The sequence below is a fragment of the Scyliorhinus torazame genome, chromosome 13 (assembly GCF_047496885.1).
Source record: "Scyliorhinus torazame isolate Kashiwa2021f chromosome 13, sScyTor2.1, whole genome shotgun sequence".
In the NCBI taxonomy this organism is placed as follows: Eukaryota; Metazoa; Chordata; class Chondrichthyes; order Carcharhiniformes; family Scyliorhinidae; genus Scyliorhinus; species Scyliorhinus torazame.
In genome coordinates this window covers 89,579,424-89,598,756 of record NC_092719.1, presented here as the reverse complement: position 1 = coordinate 89,598,756, position 19,333 = coordinate 89,579,424, and the positions used below count along the sequence as shown (strand labels likewise).

The 19,333-nt window shown below is 55.7% G+C and overlaps 1 protein-coding gene across 1 annotated transcript in view; it reads right to left on the bottom strand.

The window, feature by feature from the left end:
- Positions 1 to 14,702, bottom strand: part of LOC140388181 (lamina-associated polypeptide 2, isoforms beta/gamma-like) — a 61,165-nt gene extending 46,463 nt beyond the window's left edge. Inside the window, exons 1-2 of the mRNA XM_072471943.1 lie at positions 14,555 to 14,702; positions 5,457 to 5,576 (exon numbers count right to left, since the gene is read on the bottom strand). Of these exons, the coding sequence (XP_072328044.1) occupies positions 5,457 to 5,535 (79 nt within the window). The 5' untranslated portion in view covers positions 5,536 to 5,576; positions 14,555 to 14,702. The remainder of the gene's footprint in view (positions 1 to 5,456; positions 5,577 to 14,554) is intronic.
- Positions 14,703 to 19,333: the final 4,631 nt, after the last annotated feature.

Below are 19,333 nucleotides of genomic sequence, written 5' to 3'. Positions count from 1 at the left end.
GGATCATTCGGGAGGCAGAGGTGGTCACAGATAGACGCTTCAGGGATGTAGTTACTCCGAAGAATAAAGATAGATGGGTGACGGTGAGAGGGGCTGGGAGGAAGCAGTCAGTACAGGGATCCCCTGTGGCCATTCCCCTTACTAACAAGTATACTACTTTGGATACTGTTTTTGGGGGGGGGGGGGAAGACTTACCAAGATTAAGCCATGGGGTACAGGTCTCTGGCACAGAGTCTGTGCCTGTTGCTCAGAAGGGAAGGGGGAGAGGAGTAGAGCATTAGTCATTGGAGACTCCATAGTTAGGGGGATAGATAGGAGATTCTGTGGGAACGAGAGACTCACGGTTGGTGTGTTGCCTCCCAGGTGCCAGGGTGCGTGATGTCTCGGATCGTGTTTTTGGGATCCTTAAAGGGGAGGGGGAGCAGCCCCAAGTCATGGTCCACATAGGTACCAACGACATAGGTAGGAAAAGGGATGGAGATGCAAGGTAGGAATTCAGGGAGCTAGGGTGGAAACTTAGATCTAGGACAAAAAGAGTCATTATCTCTGGATTGTTACCCGTGCCACGTGATAGCGAGACGAGGAATAGGCAGAGAGAGGAGTTGAACACGGGGCTACAGGGATGGTGCAGGAGGTAGGGTTTCAGATTTCTGGATAATTGGGGCTCATTCTGGGGTTGGTGGGACCTCTACAAACGGGATGGTCTGCACCTGGACCAGAGGGGTACCAATATTCTGGGGGGGAAATTTGCTAATGCTCTTCGGGAGGGTTTAAACTAGTTCAGCAGGGGCTTGGAAACCTGAATTGTAGCTCCAGTATCCAGAAGGTTGAGAGTAGTGAGGTCATGAGTAGGGTTTCAAAGTTGCAGGAGTGTATCAGCAGGCAGGAAGGTGGTTTAAAATGTGTCTTCTTCAATGCCAGGAGCATCCGGAATAAGGTGGGTGAACTTGCGGCATGGGTTGGTACCTGGGATTTCGATGTTGTGGCCATTTCGGAGACATGGATAGAGCAGGGACAGGAATAGTTGTTGCAGGTGCCGGGGTTTAGATATTTCAGTAAGCTCAGGGAAGGTGGTAAAAGAGGGGGAGGCATTGTTAGTCAAGGACAGTATTATGGTGGCAGAAAGGACGTTTGATGAGGACTCGCCTAATGAGGTAGTATGGGCTGAGGTTAGAAACAGGAAAGGAGTGGTCACCCTGTTAGGGGTTTTCTATAGGCCTCCGAAAAGTTCCAGAGATGTAGAGGAGAGGATTGCAAAAATGATTCTGGATAGGAGCGAAAGCAACAGGGTAGTTATGGAGAACTTTAACTTTCCAAATATTGACTGGAAATGCTATAGTTCGAGTACATTAGATGGGCCCGTTTTTGTCCAATGTGTGCAGGAGGGTTTCCTGACACAGTATGTAGATAGGCCAACGAGGGGAGAGGCCATATTGGATTTGGTACTGGGTAATGAACCAGGACAGGTATTAGATTTGGAGATAGGTGAGCACTTTGGTGATAGTGACCACAATTCGATTACGTTTACTTTAGTGATGGAAAGGGATAGGTATATACCTCAGGGCAAGAGTTATATCTGGGGGAACGGCAATTATGATGCGATGAGGCAAGACTTAGGATACATCGGATGGAGAGGAAAACTGCAGGGGATGGGCACAATGGAAATGTGGAGCTTGTTCAAGGAACAGCTACTGCGTGTCCTTGATAAGTATGTACCTGTCAGGCAGGGAGGAAGTGGTCGAGTGAGGGAACCGTGGTTTACTAAAGCAGTCGAAACACTTGTCAAGAGGAAGGAGACTTATGTAAAGATGAGACATGAAGGTTCAGTTAGGGCGCTCGAGAGTTACAAGTTAGCTAGGAAGGACCTAAAGAGAGAGCTAAGAAGAGCCAGGAGGGGACATGAGAAGTCTTTGGCAGGTAGGATCAAGGATAATCCTAAAGCTTTCTATAGATATGTCAGGAATAAAAGAATGACGAGGGTAAGAGTAGGGCCAGTCAAGGACAGTCGTGGTAACTTGTGCTTGGAGTCCGAGGAGATAGGAGAGGTGCTAAATGAATATTTTTCTTCAGTATTCACACAGGAAAAGACAATGTTGTCGAGGAGAATACGGAGATTCAGGCTACTAGACTAGAAGGGCTTGAGGTTCATAAGGAGGAGGTGTTAGCAATTCTGGAAAGTGTGAAAATAGATAAGTCACCTGGGCAGGATGGGATTTATCCTAGGATTCTCTGGAAAGCTAGGGAGGAGATTGCTGAGCCTTGGCCTTGATCTTTAAGTCATCTTTGTCTACAGGAATAGTGCCAGAAGACTGGAGGATAGCAAATGTTGTCCCCTTGTTCAAGAAGGGGAGTAGAGACAACTCCCATAACTATAGACCAGTGAGCCTTACTTCTGTTGTGGGAAAAATCTTGGAAAGGTTTATAAGAGATAGGATGTATAATCATCTGGAAAGGAATAATTTGATTAGAGATAGTCAACACAGTTTTGTGAAGGGTAGGTCGTGCCTCACAAACCTTATAGAGTTCTTTGAGAAGGTGATCAAACAGGTGGATGAGGGTAAAGCAGTTGATGTGGTGTATATGGATTTCAGTAAAGCGTTTGATAAGGTTCCCTATGGTAGGCTACTGCAGAAAATACGGAGGCATGGGATTCCGGGTGATTTAGCAGTTTGGATCAGAAATTGGCTAGCTGGAAGAAGACAAAGGGTGGTGGTTGATGGGAAATGTTCAGACTGGAGTCCAGTTACTAGTGGTGTACCACAAGGATATGTTTTGGGGCCCCTGCTGTTTGTCATTTTTATAAATGACCTGGAGGAGGGTGTAGAAGGATGGGTGAGTAAATTTGCAGATGACACTAAAGTCGGTGGAGTTGTGGACTGTGCGGAAGGATGTTACAAGTTACAGAGGGACATAGATAAGCTGCTGCGCTGGGCTGAGAGGTGGCAAATGGAGTTTAATGCAGAAAAGTGTGAGGTGATTCATTTTGGAAGCAATAACAGGAAGACTGAGTACTGGGCTAATGGTAAGATTCTTGGCAGTATGGATGAGCAGAGAGATCTCAGTGTCCATGTACATAGATCCCTGAAAGTTGCCACCCAGGTTGAGAGGGTTAAGAAGGCGTATGGTGGGTTAGCTTTTATTGGTAGAGGGATTGAGTTTAGGAGCCAAGAGGTCATGTTGCAGCTGTACAAAACTCTGGTGCGGCCGCATTTGGAGTATTGCGTGCAATTCTGGTCGACGCATTATAGGAAGGATGTGGAAGCATTGGAAAGGGTGCAGAGGAGATTTACCAGAATGTTGCCTGGTATGGAGGGAAGATTTTATGACGAAAGGCTGAGGGACTTGAGGCTGTTTTCGTCAGAGAGAAGGTGGTTAAGAGGTGACTTAATTAAGGCATCAAGATGATCAGAGGATTGGATAGGGTGGACAGTGAGAGCCTTTTTCCTCAGATGGTGATGTCTAGCACGAGGGGACATACCTTTAAATTGAGGGGAGATAGATATAAGACAGATGTCAGAGGTAGGTTCTTTACTCAGAGTAGTAAGGGCGTGGAATGCCCTGCCTGCAACAGTAGTGGACTCGCCAACACCAAGGGCATTCAAATGGTCATTGGATAGACATATGGACGATAAGGGAATAGTGTAGATGGGCTTTAGAGTGGTTTCACAGGTCGACGCAACATCGAGGGCCGTAGGGCCTTACTGCGCTGTAATGTTCTATGTTCTATGTCTGGCCTTTCCAGAGGTAAATACACAATCAACCCGCAGCTGCTGGTTTGTGTCCTGTTGGCTGACTTTCCCATCAGCCTTTGCAGTTCGCCATTTTAAATCGGGAGTTAGCCATTTTAACTGGCTATAGGGTAAGTACAGGACAAATGCAAGGGTAACACGATTTCATTATAAACAGAGATTGAAGAAACCTTCACCCTTCATAACAGCAAAAAGGATGAGAGATGTATGCACCCATCTCTGTTCTTAATGACTCCATTAAGTCTCCCATTAACACAATTCTTATGGTTCATGCACCATTTGTTAACTTCCCTGAAAATCTTTTCCTTCAGTGCCTTCATAAACTTAAGACTGGCATGAAATGGTTAGAATGACTCAGAGACCGTTAACTGAAAGGGTTATTAATATATGGAACATCGGGTCAGTGGTGACAATAGTATGGAAGTTTTGAAAATTAAATTGAGTGTCACAGTTCACCACAACAGTTTGATTCATGTTGGTCTCTTGACCCAAACTGAAGACTCAGCTCCTGTTGATCTCATTTGGTTAATTACAAACTCAGATTAATAGGCGGAGCAAGAATCAGAGAGAAATGTTTGATGAATATCGGGAGTGGAAGCTTTTTTTGTGGTGGTATCAATTAGAAATGGCTGGACTCAATGATTTTTCTATTTTCAAGAACTTTTGTTAAGCATCTGAAATTCATATTTCAAAATAAATAATGCAAGAATGGTCCCAGATAACCAAAAGGTACACCCATAAGATAACCCCCTTTGAGGGGGAGAGCTGACTGATGATGATTTAACATGAGGGTTACCACAACTCCGGTGAGGGGCAAGGTTGGGAAGACTGAGCCTTCATAAACAACTTCAGCCAATTCGGGAATTGAACCCGCGCTATTGGCCTCGCTCTGGATCACAAGTTGTATTATAGCAGTGCCAGAGAGCATCTCTCGTTTTCTTTCTATAAACTGGCAGTTACAAGAAAGATTAAAGCAAAATGCTGCGGATGCTGGAAATCTGAAATAAAAACAGAATAATGATGGATTAACTCAGCAGGTCTGACAGCATCTATGGAGAGAAGCCGTTAACCAGTGGGCAGCACGGTAGCATTGTGGATAGCACAATTGCTTCACAGCTCCAGGGTCCCAGGTTCGATTCCGGCTTGGGTCACTGTCTGTGCGGAGTCTGCACGTTCTCCCCGTGTGTGCGTGGGTTTCCTCCGGGTGCTCTGGTTTCCTCCCACAGCCCAAAGATGTGCAGGTTAGGTGGATTGGCCATGCTAAATTGCCCTTCGTGTCCAAAATTGCCCTTAGTGTTGGGTGGGGTTACTGGGTTATGGGGATAGGGTGGAGGTGTGGACCTTGGGTAGGGTGCTCTTTCCAAGAGCTGGTGCAGACTCGATGGGCCGAATGGCCTCCTTCTGCACTGTAAATTCTGTGAACCATTCAAATCCACATGACTCTTCTTCAAAGATAAAGAGAGAGATAAGTGAATGATTTGGGGCTGTTTAAGAGAGGGTGGAGCAGCTCGGACGAGGTCAGTGTTAGGTGGGAACTCCCACCAATCACTGGCTGTCTACACTGCTCTCTTTAGCTCTGAAGAGTCATGCGGACTCAAAACGTTAACTCTTCTCTCTCCACAGATGTTGCGAGACTTGCTGTTTCTTTACCAGCACTTTTCTGCTTCAGTTACAAGTAAGAGTTTACATTAAGCTGGGATTGTTCACCTTCTTCTGTGTCACTGTACTGATCAGAATCTGTGCTCCCATTTGGCTGGTTTTCCTCAGTTACTGAGCCCTGGTCCATCAGCTGCTCCAGCTTCTTCTCGTAAACCTTTCGAGTGGTGGCTGCACAGTGAGGGAGAGATTGGTGGACATATTATTCATCTTACCTGCAGTGCTTCAATCTCAATCACTAAGAAAAAGAAAATGTGAAAATAAGAGAAAAGCGAAATGGCGTTTAACAAATATACTTTGTTAAGCTTTGCACAGGTGAAGGAGACACAGCCTGAGTGAGTGAGACACAGCCAGAGTGGGAATTGGAATTGGAACTTGGTAATTTGGGCAGTGTGGTAATTCGGGGCAGAGTGGGAGGAGGTGCTGTTTCCCTTTTTGTTGTTTCCTTCGGTTGGCTTGAGGTAAGTGGTGAATTCAAATCTTCTGTGGGTACCGGAGCAATAGGTCACAAGGTGAAAGCATTGAGGGAGAACTAGGGAATAGGGACAGTGGCAGAGCAGACAGGTAGAAGTTGCTGAACACAGCGGGTCTGGTGGCCTGAAGTGCATATGTTTTAATGCAAAAAGTATTACGGGTAAGGCAGATGAACTTAGAGTTTGGATTAGTACTTGGAACTATGATGTTGTTGCCATTTCAGAGACCTGGTTGAGGGAAGGACAGGATTGGCAGCTAAACGTTCCAGGATTTAGATGTTTCTGGCGGGATGGAGGGGGATGTAAAAGGGGTGGAGGAGTTGCGCTACTGGTTAGGGAGAATATCACAGCTATACTATGGGAGGACACCTCAGAGGGCAGTGAGGCTATATGGGTAGAGATCAGGAATACGAAGGGTGCAGTCACAATGTTGGGGGTATACTACAGGCCTCCCAACAGCCAGTGGGAGATAGAGGAGCAGATAGGTAGACAGATTTTGGAAACGAGTAAAAGCAACAGGGTTGTTGTGATGGGAGACTTCAACTTCCCCAATATTGACTGGGACTCACTTAGTGCCTGGAAGGGGCAGAGTTTGTAAGGAGCATCCAGGAGGGCTTCTTAAAACAATATGTAGACAGTCCAACGAGGGAAGGGGTTGTACTGGACCTGGTATTGGAGAATGAGCCCGGCCAGGTGGTAGAAGTTTCAGTAGGTGAGCATTTCGGGAACAGTGACCACAATTCAGTAAGTTTTAAAGTGCTGGTGGACAAGGATAAGAGTTGTCAGAGGGTGAATGTGCTAAATTGGGGGAAGGCTAATTATAACAATATTAGGCGGGAACTGAAGAACCTAGATTGGGGGAGGATGTTTGAGGGTAAATCAACATCTGACATGTGGGAGGCTTTCAAATGTCAGTTGAAAGGAATTCAGGACCAGCATGTTCCTGTGCGGAAGAAGGATAAATGCGTCAAATTTCGGGAACTTTGGATAACAAGAGATATTGTAGGCCTCATCAAAAAGAAAAAGGAGCCATTTGTCAGGGCTAGAAGGCTGGGAACAGACAAAGCCTGTGTGGAATATAAGGAAAGTAGGAAGGAACTTAAGCAAGGAGTCAGGAGGGCTAGAAGGGGTCACGAAAAGTCATTGGCAAATAGGGTTAAGGAAAATCCCAAGGCTTTTTACACGTACATAAAAAGCAAGCGGGTAGCCAGGGAAAGGGTTGGCCCACTGAAGGATAGGCAAAGGAATCTATGTGTGGAGCTAGAGGAAATGGGCGAGGTACTAAATGAATACTTTGCATCAGTATTCACCAAAGTGAAGGAATTGGTGGATGTTGAGTCTGGAGAAGGGTGTGTAGATAGCCTGGGTCACATTGAGATCCAAAAAGACGAGGTGCTGGGCGTCTTGAAAAATATTAAGGTAGATAAGTCCCCAGGGCCTGATGGGATCTACCCCAGAATACTGAAGGAGGCTAGAGAGGAAATTGCTGAGGCCTTGACAGAAATCTTTGGATCCTCACTGTCTTCAGGTGATGTCCCGGAGGACTGGAGAATGGCCAATGTTGTTCCTTTCTTTAAGAAGGGTAGCAAGGATAATCCAGGGAACTACAGGCCGGTGAGCCTTAGTCAGTGGTAGGGAAATTACTGAAGAGAATTCTTCGAGACAGGATTTACCCCATTTGGAAGCAAATGGACGTATTAGTGAGAGGCAGCATGGTTTTGTGAAGGGGAGGTCGTGTCTCACTAACTTGATAGAGTTTTTCGAAGAGGTCACAAAGATGACTGATGCGGGTAGGGCAGTAGATGTTGTCTATCTGGACTTCAGTAAGGCCTTTGACAAGGTCCCTCGTGGTAGACTGGTACAAAAGGTGAAGTCACACGGGATCAGGGGTGAGCTGGCAAGGTGGATACAGAACAGGCTAGGGCATAGAAGGCAGAGGGTAGTAATGGAAGGGTGCTTTTCTAATTGGAGGGCTGTGGCTAGTGGTGTTCCGCCAGGATTAGCGCTGGTACCTTTACTGTTCGTTGTATATATAAATGACTTGGAGGAAAATGTAACTGGTCTGATTAGTAAGTCTGCAGACGACACAAAGGTTGGTGGAATTGCAGATAGCGAAGAGGACTGTCAGAAGATACAGCAGGATTTAGATCGTTTGGAGAGTTGGACGGAGTGATGGCAGATGGAGTTTAATCCGGACAAATGTGAGGTAATGCATTTTGGAAGGTCTAATGCAGGTAGGGAATATACAGTGAATGGTAGAACCCTCAAGAGTATTGAAAGTCAGAGAGATCTAGGTGTACAGGTCCACAGGTCACTGAAAGGGGCAACACAGGTGGAGAAGGTAGTCAAGTAGGCATACGGCATTCTTGCCTTCATTGGCCGGGGCATTGACTATAAGAATTGGTAAGTCATGTTGCAGCTGTATAGAACCTTAGTTAGGCCACACTTGGAGTATAGTGTTCAATTCTGGTCGCCACACTACCAGAAGGATGTGGAGGCTTTAGAGAGAGTGCAGAAGAGATTTACCAGGATGTTGCCTGGCATGGGGGGCATTAGCTATGAGGAGCGGTTGAACAAACTTGGTTTGTTCTCACTGGAACGACTGAGGTTGAGGGGCGACCTGCTAGAGGTCTACAAAATTGAGGGGCATAGACAGAGTGGATAGTCAAGAGGCTTTTTCTCAGGGTACAGGGATCAATTACTAGGGGGCGTAGGTTTAAGGTGCGAGGAGCAAGGTTTAGAGTAGATGTACGAGGCAAGTTTTTTTTTTTTATACAGAGGGTAGTGGGTGCCTGGAACTCCCTGCCGGAGGTGATGGAAGCAGGGACGATAGTGACATTTAAGGGGCATCTTGACAAATACATGAATAGAATGGGAATAGAGGGCTATGGACCCCGGATGTGTAGAAGATTTTAGTTTAGACGGGCAGCATGGACGGCGCAGGCTTGGAGGGCCGAAGGGCCTGTTCTTGTGCTGTACTTTTCTTTGTTCTTTGTGCAACAGTGATCAGCACATTATTGGAAGAGACAAGACTGATCAGCATATACTATTTCAGCTGGGTAACAGAGCCAAGTGGAAAGATAACTTGCCCACTTAGGAATGGGATTCTGATTGCTCTTCCCCTTTACTTAGCCATTTGATATCTTCGCATTAGTGCTTACACCCACGAGTGCATGATGAAAAACAGAATTCCCAATCTCAACCAAACACAAGGTGAGTGACTGGAGATCAAACATCGCCTACAAAAGGTACAGGCTGTTTCCATCAGGTTTCACATAACCATTTCCAGAAGCTAGTTGCCAACATTGGAGGCCTGGTGTCTTGCTTTGTGGAATGAAACAATTTGATTTTGCCCTAATCATAAAACGATTTTCAGCTTTCCTGATCAGTAATCAAATCTCACCATTCAAAGTTAGCATCACCCCAGCATTATGACATGTATTCCTAAAGGCAAGGCCATCCTATTGTTACTTGCTCGCTCAGACCAAAGTATAAGACACAGTGCCCAGAGAAACAAGATGTAATATGCACTGTATTCAGCACTTTGCCATTTCCCCCACAAAAGTTTGTAAATTTGTGGATCCCAAACACAATCATCAAAGTATCTACTGAAGATACCAGGAGGAAGATTCTCCACTCATCAAAAATCTTTACTGGGGGGGGGGTTCAGGATATGTGGAATGCACGGAAGGAATGAAATGGGGGTGGCATTCATATTAGAAAGGGGTGAGCTGGTCGATGGGATGCGATATGGGAGGGATACAAGTAAATGACAGAAAGAAGTTCCAAGTAATGAATGAAACTCAATGGAGAGGGGAGGATAATGGGATCATAGACTCAAACAAGCAAAAGATCAATTCACATTTTGCATCACAAAAGAGTTTTTGGATAGTGGAAGTGAAAGCTCTGAATAATTTAAAACATAACTCGATGTTTCAATGGATAACTTTCTGGCGGAGGAACAGGTCAGCTGGATGGTCTTCCTTGCCCATAATTGCTGAGGAATTAAAGGATATCCTGCCAACTAACTGTGTCAGGGCTTGTTGTGCCATACATTCCATAATCACTGCACAATTCTTTTTTTAAAATATTTTTTTTATTAAGGTTTTTTTAACAACACAATTTTTCCCCTTACAAACAGTAACCCCCCCCCCCCCCCCCCCCGGTAACAAAATAACGCAAAATCTCCCGGAACAAGATTATATACATGGCAAGTTGGTATATTTACATAGCTCCCGCCATACCTCTCCAGAACCCCTCCAATGCCGGGCATGACCAAAACATATGGACATGGTTCGCCGGGCTCCCTGAACATCTTTCACATCTATCCTCTACCCCAAAGAACCTACTCAGCCTCGCCTTCGTCAAATGCGCTCTGTGAACCACCTTACATTGTATCAGACTGAGCCTGGCACACGAGGAGGTATTAACCCTACCCAGGGCATCCGCCCATAGCCCTTCCTCAATCTCCTCCCCCAGCTCCTCCTCCCATTTTCCTTTCAATTCTTCTATTAGCGCTTCCCCCTCTTCTTTCATCTCTTGGTATATTTCCGACACCTTGGCCTCCCCGACCCATGCCCCCGAGATCACCCTATCTTGAACGTCTTGTGCCGGGAGCAACGGAACCTGTCGCCTCACAAAAGCCCTCACTTGCATATGTCTAAATGCATTTCCCGGGGGCAACTCAAATTTCTCCTCCAGTGCCCCTAGGCTCGCAAATGTCCCGTCAATGAACAGGTCCATTCTTCTTATCCCCGCCCGATGCCAGCCTTGGAACCCCCCCGTCCATCTTCCCCGGGACAAACCGGTGGTTACCCCTGATCGGGGACCACACCGATGCTCCCATTGCACCCGTGTCTTCTCCACTGGCCCCAGATCCTTAGTGTTGCCGCCACCACCGGGCTTGTGGTGTATTTTGTCGGCGAGAGCAGCAGCGTGCCATTACCAACGCTCCCAGGCTCGTTCCTTTACAGGACGCCATCTCCATCCTCTTCCATGTCGCCCCCTCTCCCTCCATGACCCACGTGCGGATCACCGCCACGTTTGCTGCCCAGTAGTAACTCTCTAGGTTTGGCAAAGCCAACCCTCCTCGGTCCCTGTTGCGTTCCAAGAACCCTCTCCTAACCCTCGGGGTCTTATTTGCCCACACATACCCCATAATACTCCTACCTACTCTCTTGAAAAAGCCCTTGGTGATCACGATGGGGAGGCACCGAAACACGAACAAAAACCTCGGAAGGACCACCATTTTGACCGACTGCACCCTACCCGCCAACGAGAGCGGGAGCATGTCCCATCTTTTAAAATCCTCCTCCATTTGCTCCACCACCCTCGTCAAATTCAGTTTATGTAGGGCCCCCCAACTTCTGGCTATCTGGATCCCCAGATACCGAAAACTCCTCTCCACCCTCCTCAGCGGTAGGTCCCCTATCCCTCTTTCTTGGTCCCCTGCCTGTAATACAAAAAGCTCACTCTTCTCTACGTTAAGCTTGTAGCCCGAGAACTCTCCAAACTCCTTCAGAGTATGCATGACCTCCACCATCCCCTCCATTGGGTCCGCCACGTATAGTAGGTCACGTATATAGCAATACCCGATGCTCCTCTCCCCCGCGGACTATCCCCCTCCATTTCTGAGACTCCCTAAATGATATAGCCAAGGGTTCGATCGCCAAGCAAACAGGGGGGACAGGGGGCACCCCTGTCTCGTCCCTCGGTACAGCCAAAAGTACTCCGACCTCCGCCGGTTCGTCACTACGCTCGCCACCGGGGCGCTGTAAAGGAGTTTAACCCATCTAATAAACCCTCCCCCGAACCCAAACCTGCGCAATACCTCCCAGAGGTACTCCCACTCTACTCGGTCAAAGGCTTTTTCCGCGTCCATAGTTGCCACTATCTCCGCCTCTCCCACCTCCGATGTCATCGTTATCACTTTTAAGAGCCGCCGCACATTGGTATTTAACTGCCTGCCCTTTACGAATCCCGTTTGGTCCTCGTGAATCACCCCCGGGACACAGTCCTCAATCCTAGTACCTTCGCCAATAGCTTAGCATCCACATTGAGGAGCGAAATCGGCCTGTACGAACCACATGGCAGTAGATCCTTGTCTCGCTTTAGAATCAAGGAGATTGTCGCTTCCGACATAGTCTGGGGCAGGGTTCCCTCCTCTCTTGCCTCGTTGAAGGTCCTCACTAGTAGCGGGGCCAGAAGGTCCACATATTTTCGATAGAACTCCACCGGGAACCCGTCCGGCCCCGGGGCCTTCCCCGCCTGCATGCTCCCCAAACCCTTACTCAACTCCTCCAACCCAATTGGTGCCCCCAAACCAACCGTCTCCTGCACCTCCACCCTCGGGAACCCCAGCTGGTCTAGGAATCGCCTCATCCCCCCTTCCCCCCCTTGGGGCTGGGATCTGTACAGCTCTTCATAGAAGTCCTTGAATACCTTATTTATTTTCGTTGCACTTCGAACCGTGGCTCCCCTTCCATCTTTGATTCCCCCTATTTCCCTCGCTGCCGCCCTCTTACGGAGCTGGTGCGCCAGCATCCGACTAGCCTTTTCCCCGTACTCGCAAGTCGCCCCTTGCGCCTTCCTCCACTGTGCCTCTGCCTTGCCCGTGGTCAGGTCAAACTCCGTCTGGAGCCGTCGCCTTTCCCCAAGTAATCTTTCCTCCAGGGCCTCTGCGTATCTCCTGTCCACTCGCAAGATCTCCCCCACTAATTTCTCCCTTTCCATTCCCTCTATCTTCTCCCTATGAGCCCTGATGGAGATCAGCTCTCCCCTGATCACCGCCTCCCATACCACCCCCACTCGCACCTCCCCGTTGTCGTTGGCCTCCAAGTACCTTTCAATACACCCCCTCACCTTCCCACACACCACCTCATCGGCCAGCAGTCCCACATCCAGCCGCCAGAGCGGGCGTTGGTCCCTCTCCTCTCCCAGCTCCAGTTCCACCCAGTGCAGGCCATGGTCCGAAACGGCTATGGCCGAATACTCCACCACCTTCAGGTGTGTCTCTTGGAGCATTACCACGTCTGCCTTCAGTCCCTTCAAGTGCGCGAACACTCGAGCCCGCTTCACCGGCCCATTCAGGCCCCTCACGTTCCACGTTATCAGCCGGATTGGAGGGACTCTCACCCCCACCCCGCCGAGTAGCCATCTCCTTTTCTGGGCCAGTCCCTTGTCCGCGTCTCCCTCACTCTCCAGTCCCCCAGCCGGGGGATCCCCGTCCCAGCCACCTAGTGTGTCCCGTTCTCTTTTGGCCAGTGCAGCAGCAACCCTTCCCCCCCCCCCTTCCTCTCTCCTCCTCCTCCCCTCCCCCCCCCCCCCCCCCCGGCTAGATCCCCATCTAGCTTTTTTGCTCCCCCCATATCCCTCCCGTAAGTCAGCTGACACCTGCTGACCCCGGCTTCCCCCGCCATCCCTTTAACCCCCCCGTGTGGGACTCTCCCAATCAATGTACATTCCTTTGTTCCCCTTCCCGCCTTTTTTGCCGCACGCGGGAAAGACAACCCCGCGCTTTCCAAAGCCTGCCCAGCCCCCCATGGCGCAGCTCCTGTCGTGGCCTTGTCCCTCTCCCCCAGCCCATATAGCATTTCCTGCACGTGGTTGACCCCCTATGTACAACAACGATCATACTTCAACCCTCAAACACCCCCCTCCCACACAAACCCTCAATTAGAGTCCAATTTTTCAGCTAGTATAAAGGTCCACGCCTCTTCGGGCGTTTCGAAGTAGTGGTGTTGGCCATTATGTGTAACCCACAGTCGCGCTGGCTGCAGCATTCCAAATTTCACTCCTTTCCGATTCAGCACCGCTTTGGCCCGGTTGAAACCCGCTCTCCGCTTAGCGACCTCCGCGCTCCAGTCCGGGTATATTCTGATCTCCGCATTGTCCCACTTGCTGCTCCGTTCCTTCTTGGCCCATTTCAGGACCCTCTCTCTGTCCGTAAACCGGTGAAATCTCACCACCATCGCCCTTGGCGGCTCATTTGCCTTGGGCTTCCTCGCTAGCACTCGGTGCGCCCCATCCAGCTCCAGCAATCCCGGGGGGGGCCTTCCGCACCCATCAGCGTCCCAATCATTGTGCCCACATATGCCGCGGCATCGGCCCCTCCACTCCTTCTGGGAGACTCCGGATCCTCAAGTTGTTTCTCCTTGATCTGTTCTCCAGGTCTTCGAGTCTTCCCGCCCACGTCTCGTGCAGCGCTTCGTGCCGCTCCACTCTCTCTGCCAGGCCCACGAGCTCGTCGTCGTTCTCACTCACTTTTTCCTGGATCTCCTGGATCTTCACCTCTTGGGCTTTCTGGGTTGCTCCAAATCTTTCAACCATTGCCAGAATAGGCGCCACCATCTCCTTACGCAGCTCCTCGAAGCAGCCCTTGATGAACTCTTTCATCTCCTCTCTGTCCGTGGGCGCCGCCATTTTTTATTTTTTTTCTTTCTTCTCCCACTGCTCCAGGGCAGCTTTTTTCGCCGTTTCGCTGCAGGTCCGATCCATGCAGGTCTGTAGGGGACTTTCTCCTTCCATCCCCACGGGTTGGTTTTTAAAAAAAGTGCCGTTGGGGCTGCGTTAGCGGGCCCAAAAGTCCGTTTTCGCGGGAGCTGCCGAATCGCGCGGCTTAGCTCCGCATCGCCGCAACCCGGAAGTCTCACTGCACAATTCTGTATTAATACTCACCCACAATAGGACCGGCAGAAAACCCATGTTTTATAAGCTGTTCTTTTAAATCTTCATCTGACAATTCAGTCACATCTATGAAATCTCGCTCTTCCGCAATAGCTTTATCCGTGTTCCTCGTCACTTTCTGTATCAGGAAATATTAAAGCCAATAAACTGATAGAAATGGAAATATTTAGGTCACAGATTCTTTAAATGTCCAGCATTGGTGCAACTGCCCCTTGCTGTATTAGTCCCCCCAGCCTACACTCCTGGGTTAGTTGCTGATCCCTCCAGTTCAGGCATTGTCAAACCCAGGGGCGCGACCTGTGGGCGGGCATCGGGTCACGGAGCCGTCTGTCGCAGTGATCTCAAGCGCACAAATCCGTGTGCATCAGCTGGCTTTTAATAATGCCGGCTACGAGCGGCCTTCAAAATGACCAGGAAAAGAAAAAAAAAATTTGGCTGCACTGCGCACATGTGCCCGATTATCGATGCGCATGAGCAAAACCATGCGCATGAGCAAAACAGTGTGGCCGCTTTATTTTTATATCGTTTTTTTCCAAGTTCGGGGGGCCAAAGGGACCCAAAACCATTTCCTCCACTTTTGTCAGCAACAAACAAGGTAAGAGACGGGGATGGAGGGGGGGGGGGGGAAGACGGGGTGGAGAGTGACGGGGGGGGGGGGGGGGGGGGGGGGGGGGGTGACGGGGGGAGTGACAGGGGGGCGGGAGTGACGGGGGGGGGGCGGGAGTGACGGGGGGGGGGCGGGAGTGACGGGGGGGGGCGGGAGTGACGGGGGGGGGGGCGGGAGTGACGGGGGGGGGGCGGGGGAGTGACGGGGGGGGGCGGGAGTGACGGGGGGGGGCGGGAGTGACGGGGGGGGCGGGAGAGTGACGGGAGGGCGGGAGTGACGGGGGGGGGGAGTGACGGGGGGGGGGGGGGGAGTGACAGGGGGGGGGGAGAGTGACGGGGGGGGGGGAGTGACGGGGGGGGGGGGGAGTGACGGGGGGGGGGGGGGGGGGGGGAGTGACGGGGGGGGGGGGACGGGGGGGGGGAGTGACGGGGGGGGGGGGGGGGGAGTGACGGGGGGGGGAGTGACGGGGGGGGGGGCGGGAGTGACGGGGGGGGGGGCGGGAGTGACGGGGGGGGGGCGGGAGTGACGGGGGGGGGGCGGGAGTGACGGGGGGGGGGCGGGAGTGACGGGGGGGGGGGCGGGAGTGACGGGGGGGGCGGGAGTGACGGGAGGGCGGGAGTGACGGGGGGGGCGGGAGTGACGGGGGGGGCGGGAGTGACGGGGGGGGGCGGGAGTGACGGGGGGGGCGGGAGTGACGGGGGGGGCGGGAGTGACGGGGGGGGGGGCGGGAGTGACAGGGGGGGGGGGGAGAGTGACGGGGGGGGGAGTGACGGGGGGGGGGGAGTGACGGGGGGGGGGGGGGGGGAGTGACGGGGGGGGGGGGGGGGGGAGTGACGGGGGGGGGGGGGAGTGACGGGGGGGGGGGGAGTGACGGGGGGGGAGTGACCGGGGGGGCGGGTGACGGGGGGGGGGGGGGGGGGGGGGGTGTCGGGGGGGGGGGAAGAGTGACGGGGGGGGGGGAGGGAGTGACGGGGGGGGAGAGGAGTGACGGGGGGGGGGGGGGAAGTGACCGGGGGGGGGGGGGGGGGGGGGGGAGTGACGGGGGGGGGGGGGGGGGGGAGTGACGGGGGGGGGAGTGACGGGGGGGGGGAGTGACGGGGGGGGGAGTGACGGGGGGGGGGGGAGTGACGGGGGGGGGGGGGAGTGACGGGGGGGGGGGGGGGAGTGACGGGGGGGGGGGGGGAGTGACGGGGGGGGGGGGGGGGGGGAGTGACGGGGGGGGGGGGGGGAGTGACGGGGGGGGGGGGGGGGGGGAGTGACGGGGGGGGGGGGGGGGAGTGACGGGGGGGGGGGGGAGTGACGGGGGGGGGGAGAGTGAGTGACGGGGGGGGGGGGAGTGAGTGACGGGGGGGGGGGGGGGGGGAGAGTGACGGGGGGGGGGAGAGAGTGACGGGGGGGGGGGAGTGACGGGGGGGGGGAGTGACGGGGGGGGGGAGTGACGGGGGGGGGGAGTGACGGGGGGGGGGAGTGACGGGGGGGGGGGGGGGGAGTGACGGGGGGGGGGGGTGACGCGGGGGGGGGGGGGGGAGTGACGGGGGGGGGGGGGAGTGACGGGGGTGGGGGGGGAGTGACGGGGGGGGGGGGAGTGACGGGGGGGGGGGGGAGTGACGGGGGGGGGGGAGTGACGGGGGGGGGGAAGTGACGGGGGGGGGAGTGACGGGGGGGGGAGTGACGGGGGGGGGGAGTGACGGGGGGGGGAGTGACGGGGGGGGGAGTGACGGCGGGGGGAGTGACGGCGGGGGAGTGACGGGGGGGGGGGGGGGGGAGTGACGGGGGGGGGGAAAGTGACGGGGGGGGGGAAAGTGACGGGGGGGGGGGAAAGTGATGGGGGGGGGGGAAGTGACGGGGGGGGGGGGAAGTGACGGGGGGGGGAAGTGACGGGGGGGGGGGGGGAGTGACGGGGGGGGGGGGAGTGACGGGGGGGAAGTGACGGGGGGGGAAGTGACGGGGGGGGAAGTGACGGGGGGGAAGTGACGGGGGGGGGGAAGTGATGGGGGGGGGGGGAAGTGACGGGGGGGGGGGAAGTGACGGGGGGGGGAAGTGACGGGGGGGGGGGGAGTGACGGGGGGGGGAAGTGACGGGGGGGGGAAGTGACGGGGGGGGAAGTGACGGGGGGGGAAGTGACGGGGGGAAGTGACGGGGGGGAAGTGACGGGGGGGAAGTGACGGGGGGGAAGTGACGGGGGGGAAGTGACGGGGGGGAAGTGACGGGGGGGAAGTGACGGGGGGGAAGTGACGGGGGGGAAGTGACGGGGGGGAAGTGACGGGGGGAAGTGACGGGGGGAAGTGACGGGGGGGGGGGGGGAAGTGACGGGGGGGGCGAGTGACGGGGGGGCGAGTGACGGGGGGGGGCGAGTGACGGGGGGGGCGAGTGACGGGGGGGGGCGAGTGACGGGGGGGGGCGAGTGACGGGGGGGGCGAGTGACGGGGGGGGCGAGTGACGGGGGGGGCGAGTGACGGGGGGGGGGCGAAGTGACGGGGGGGGGCGAGTGACGGGGGGGGGCGAGTGACGGGGGGGGGGGCGAGTGACGGGGGGGGGGGGCGAGTGACGGGGGGGGGCGAGTGACGGGGGGGGCGAGTGACGGGGGGGGGGCGAGTGACGGGGGGGGCGAGTGACGGGGGGGGGCGAGTGACGGGGGGGGCGAGTGACGGGGGGGGCGAGTGACGGGGGGGGCGAGTGACGGGGGGGGCGAGTGACGGGGGGGGGCGAGTGACGGGGGGGGCGAGTGACGGGGGGGGCGAGTGACGGGGGGGGCGAGTGACGGGGGGGGCGAGTGACGGGGGGGGCGAGTGACGGGGGGGGCGAGTGACGGGGGGGGGGGAGTGACGGGGGGGGCGAGTGACGGGGGGGGGCGAGTGACGGGGGGGGCGAGTGACGGGGGGGGCGAGTGACGGGGGGGGCGAGTGACGGGGGGGGGCGAGTGACGGGGGGGGCGGAGTGACGGGGGGGGGCGAGTGACGGGGGGGGGCGAGTGACGGGGGGGGCGAGTGACGGGGGGGGGCGAGTGACGGAGGGGGCGAGTGACGGGGGGGGGGGGCGAGTGACGGGGGGGGGAAGTGACGGGGGGAGTGACCGGGGGGGGGGGGGGAGGAGTGACGGGGGGGGGGGGGGGGGGGGGGTGACGGGGGGGGGAGTGACGGGGGGGGAGTGACGGGGGGGGGGAGTGACGGGGGGGGTGGGGGAGTGACGGGGGGGGTGGGGGAGTGAATGGGGGGGGAGTGACGGGGGGGGGGGGGGGGGAGTGACGTGGGGGCGGGAGTGACGGGGGGGGGGGGGGAGTGACGGGGGGGGGGGGAGAGTGACGGGGGGGGTGACGGGGGGGGGGGGGAGTGACGGGGGGGGGGGAGCGACGGGGAGGGGGGGGAGTGACGGGGGGGGGGGGGAGCGACGGGGAGGGGGGGAGTGACGGGGGGGGGGGGGAGTGACGGGGGGGGGGGGGGGGGGAGTGACGGGGGGGGGGGGGGGGAGAGTGACGGGGGGGGGGGAGAGTGAACGGGGGGGGAAGAGTGAACGGGGGGGGGGGGAGGAGTGACGGGGGGGGGGAGTGACGGGGGGGGTGGGGGGAGTGACGAGGGGGGGGGAAAGTGACGGGGGGGGAAGTGACGGGGGGGCGGGAAGTGACGGGGGGGGGAAGTGACGGGGGGGGGGAAGGGGGAAGTGACGGGTGGGGGAAGGGGGAAGTGACGGGTGGGGGAAGGGGGAAGTGACGGGTGGGGGAAGGGGGAAGTGACGGGTGGGGGAAGGGGGAAGTGACGGGGGGGGGGGAAGGGGGAAGTGACGGGGGGGGGAAGGGGGAAGTGACGGGGGGGGGGGGAAGTGACGGGGGGGGGGGGAAGTGACGGGGGGGGGGGGAAGTGACGGGGGGGGGGGGAAGTGACGGGGGGGGGGGGAAGTGACGGGGGGGGGGAAGTGACGGGGGGGGGGAAGTGACGGGGGGGGGGAAGTGACGGGGGGGGGGAAGTGACGGGGGGGGGGAAGTGACGGGGGGGGAAGTGACGGGGGGGGGGGGAAGTGACGGGGGGGGGGGGGAAGTGACGGGGGGGGGGGAAGTGACGGGGGGGGGGGGGGAAGTGACGGGGGGGGGAGTGACGGGGGGGGGAGTGACGGGGGGGGGGAGTGACGGGGAGGGAGTGACGGGGGGGGAGTGACGGGGGGGGGGGGGG